Below are 4,498 nucleotides of genomic sequence, written 5' to 3' on the forward strand. Positions count from 1 at the left end.
AAATCTCCTGCGGAAACATGTTTCCCGAGGAATTTATTACAAGTATTATCTGCGAAAAGTTTTATGCGGAATTTTGGTTATTTTGGGCAGCAAATTTTGCAGGCAAATTTCTTATGGATTTTTGGCAAAATCCGCAAGAAATTCCGCATGAAAACAACAAAATTCTGGTGGTGACCACTTGTGATGTGTACAAAGTACAAACCTATAAGGAAGATGATTAACTCTGTTGAAAAAAAAAATTAAGATGATTAACTCGTTTTGCCATCCCTAGATGGGTGGGGTAGTTTATGTGGTTTGGAATTGCTCTGAGTTTTATTTGGAGCATCTCAATATTGGACTTACGTTTAAAAGTTCTGTGTATTGTACTTACGTTTAAAAGGTGTGGAATTAGGCATGACAATAAAACTCATATCCGTGAGTATCCATCCAAATCATACCCGCTTTGATGGGGAAAACTTGTGTTGACTGAGTTTGAGTTCGGATTTTCCACGATTTCAAAAGATGGGGTTGGGGCGGGTAATTGATACATTGATACCATCCCGAACCCGTCCCGCTTATACTAAAAATTAGATATAACCTCTTTTAAATTAGAAACGCTTAAACAATCTCTTAAATTACATTTATATATTTATTTTTTATTTTTAATTTGAGTATTAAACAAACTATTTCCTCTATATCTTTTCTTTATTTAAAAAAATATTGTTGAGAGAAAATAATTTTGGACATTTAACTTTTTTTTAAAATAAAAAATACTAAAATACAATCTAAATTTATGTGAAAAGAGGCGTAACATATACCCGAAACCCGTTGGAAATACCCGATCCCTATTAGATATGGGTTTAGGGTTATACTTTTTATCCCCGCTCGAATTTGGGATGAATTTGAAAAAACTCAAACTTTATGGATTTGAGTTTGGGGAGGGCAAAATTTATCCCAGTCCACCCCATTGCCATGCCTATATGGAATTTCTACATTGTAATTCTCTCAATCTCTCTTTTCAATTATTACATCTCCACGATTAAAGAGAAAAAGAGGTAGATAAAATAAAACTAATAATAAAAAAATAAGAGATTGAGTTTAATGGTTAAGACTTAAGATAGTAACAATTAAAAAAAAAAAGAAGACAGAATTATAGTAAAAAAAAAAAAAAGACAGAGAGTTTCATTGGAGATAGTAATCCATTCCACGAACCACATTCATCTGCACCGTATAATTAAAGAATGTGGCGGTGGTTGTCCTCTTTTTCATTCATTATCGGAATAATCCTCGTGTATAATGGCTTCTTTGTGTTCGTTCCAGATGAGCACCACTTCCTATGGACAAATTTATATAAGATACTAATAGTAATATTCCAAGAAAAATATTCCAAGAAAAATACAAAAAAAAAAAACATATTTCAAATTATTATATTTTAGTTTTTTTTAATAAGTTTGTTTTTTATTTGTTTCTCTTATAATTTGGGACGGAGACATTACTTTAGAAATAAATTTTATATTTTTAAATTAATTATATAATTAATGTATTTTAACTTTATTATAGTCCAAATACATTTATTATATAATCAACTTTGAGATGTGTATTCTTGTGGAGCGGGTATGAGTAATTACCGCAAAATCGAGCGGGTGTGCGGGTACATGTACCCTTAGTATCCGCTTCACCCCATACCCACATACTATATACTCCCTCCGTCCCAAAAAGAATGACCCATTTTGAAAATGTACACTATTCATATATCTTGGTTTGACCATAGTTTTCTACTAATAAATAAAAATAAATATTAGCATATAAGATGTTGTTGGATTCGTCTCGATGAGTATTTTCAAAATATCTAATTTTTATAATTTTTACTATTATACAATTAAAAATATTAATCGTCAAAGTTATGCATCGGCATACGTGAAACAGTCAACTGTGTCATTCTTTTTGGGACGGAGGGAGTATTTATTTATTTTAATTATATAATAATGTAAGGGTCATGCTAAACAGTGCCTCCGGGACACTTGTTAAGCATACCTAAAAAGGAAATAAAAAATAAAATTTATTTTGAAAAGACAACTTTTTCTACTTTTCAGGCATTGAATGCACGTATTTCGAAACAGAATTTCTATTTTAACATGTTTAACCAGTGCCCCGGGGGCACTGTTTAGCATTTTCCATAATATAATAATATTTGTAACTCAATATAAAAAATACAACATTATTATTAAACAACATGATATTATTATTAAACAACATTAAAATCTTTGAAATTCTTTTAATTATACTAAAACAATGGATTTAATTGATATGCACAGACGGTATAAAATAATTTTATATAAGATACATGACAAAATAATGATTATTTATTGAAGGATGGTGTAAAACTATTTTATACCGTCGATGCATATTAATTAAACTCCAAAATAACATGATATTTTATAATTGATTTATATATTTTTAGCAAACATACAGGTAACCGGTACCATAGTATGGATATTTTATACCGTCGATGGATATTTTTTTCAAATGGGTACTATATTACCCTATCATCCATTGTCATGTGAAAGATAAATGATAACATCCTGCAAAAATGACTTGCCTTGGCAACAACTTTCAGGAGATTATACGATGGAATCTGAATTGAATCAACACGTGCTTCTTTTCCAACATTGTTGTGATGCTTTCCCTTCTGGGTGATAATTGCTTGCTTCAAAACAATACCTAATTAGATAAATGAAATCTATCAAAAGGAAAAAAATAAAGAACCCATATAAACATAAATTTTAATGATTGAAATAGTTATATACTCCTAAGATCTTAGTAGATAACAAGAGAAACAAAGAAAAAAAAAATACTGAAATGGCCTTCAACATGATTAGCACATAAGAAGATTCCCGAATAAACAGAACCATCTTTAACGTGAACAGTAACTGGACCACCAACAATGCTCATGATAGTGAAGACCAATGTTGTACTCAGTGGTGGTGAAGGTAGCTTCTCTTCTTTTTCATTCTCTCTATAAATAGCAACACATATTTTAGATCGAGTTGTGTTGGTCTTGTTGAGTTTAACTAGTTTTTCGAAGCGATCCACCTTGGCTTTCAACTCTATTATCTTCTCAATGGTGCTAACTTTGTTTTCCATCTTATTCTCCATTGTTAATTAGGTACCTATGCAAAGAATGAGTATTTATAAAACTTAGAGATGAAACTTTTTTTTTTATTTTTAAAATTCGTATCTCGCCTACTATTACCGACTAATCTGGATTTTCTTGGAAAAGCCGTTCCTCCAATTAAGCCTATGTTTACTCTTAGTTGATTGACTTCGCAATGTAAGTAGGGGTGTAAGTGGATCAGAAAAATTCAATTAAACCGATGATCCAATCCAATACAAACCGAAAAAAAACCGATTTGTTTGGTTCGGATCAAAAACCGAACCAAACTAATAGAAAACCAATGTGGTTTGGTTCGGTTCTCGGTTCCATTTTCAAATCCATTGGATCGAACCGAACCAAACTGATATATATATATATATATATATATATATATATATATATATATATATATATATATATATATATATATATATATATATATATATAATATGTTCATTTGTTTTTTAGGCAGCCCAACTCAACTACATTTGGCTCAACTACCTTTAAAAAAAATCTCGCCTCACAATTATATCTGCCTTCATTGAAACCCTAACTTAGAAACACATATACTCACGTCACAGTCGTGTACGAGAGAAACAGACAAGCTGCTCTCATCTAAGATCTATCTCACCTAATCACTTGGTGCTTTTTATTGTTTTTCCTTAGTTTGTTTTTGCTTCTCTTGTACTTGTTTGGAGATAGCTTGAATAAATTTTACCATTACAAAAAAAAAAATAGCATGGAACACATCGGAAAAAAATACGATGTAAAACCGATCAAAGTATCCGAACCAAACCGAACCAAACCAACGAATTTGGTTCGGATTCATTTTTGAAAAACAGTAAAAACCGAATCAAACCGAACCAATTGAGAGTTCATTGGTTCGGACATCGGATTCACTCAAAATCGAACCAAACCGGTCCAATTACACCCCAAATGTAAGTTCTAAACTGAATTTTGAGTGGAATGATTTAAATAGGGAACGGAGCGAGATTGAGCTGATCATACTTTATTACTCATTGATCCAATATTTAAAATGTTTCTCATCTCCGGCTCTATTCCATGTTTTGAGGAGTATTTTACCTCCATCCACATCCTCGCGGATTCACATAGTTCCTGTGGAGATCCATCAATCTTAAAAAAGTATAACATTTATATTATTTTCAATCAAACTAGTCCTAAAAAAGATAATAAACTTTAATAATTATACAAAAAAATCCAAATATTATTGATTCCGACAGTAATAACTAATAAACATCATATATATATATATATATATATATATATATATATATATATATATATATATATATATATATATGGGGGCTGCTAATTTAGACCCAGTTGGGTCTAAATTAGCAAGGT

General features: G+C 30.6%; 1 protein-coding gene across 1 annotated transcript; it reads right to left on the bottom strand.

Moving 5' to 3' along the window:
- Window positions 1–1,084: 1,084 nt before the first annotated feature.
- LOC123904307 (polyadenylate-binding protein-interacting protein 3-like) lies at window positions 1,085–3,135 on the bottom strand. The gene is made up of 3 exons (XM_045953989.1): window positions 2,835–3,135; window positions 2,579–2,700; window positions 1,085–1,313 (listed from the first exon to the last, which is right to left on the bottom strand). Exons 1-3 carry the CDS (start codon window positions 3,133–3,135, stop codon window positions 1,245–1,247), a joined length of 492 nt encoding a protein of 163 aa, XP_045809945.1. The 3' UTR covers window positions 1,085–1,244.
- Between the last annotated feature and the right edge of the window lie 1,363 nt (window positions 3,136–4,498).

This window comes from Trifolium pratense, linkage group LG2 (genome assembly GCF_020283565.1).
Source record: "Trifolium pratense cultivar HEN17-A07 linkage group LG2, ARS_RC_1.1, whole genome shotgun sequence".
NCBI lineage: Eukaryota > Viridiplantae > Streptophyta > Magnoliopsida > Fabales > Fabaceae > Trifolium > Trifolium pratense.

Coding starts and splice junctions, on each gene's coding strand:
- LOC123904307 (XM_045953989.1), bottom strand. CDS start 3,135: ATGGAGAATAAGATGGAAAACAAAGTTAGCACCATTGAGAAGATAATA. Junction 2,701..2,834: donor TCATGTTGAAGGCCATTTCA/GTATTTTTTTTT, acceptor TTATCTAATTAG/GTATTGTTTTGAAGCAAGCA. Junction 1,314..2,578: donor TCCTGAAAGTTGTTGCCAAG/GCAAGTCATTTT, acceptor ATTTGTCCATAG/GAAGTGGTGCTCATCTGGAA.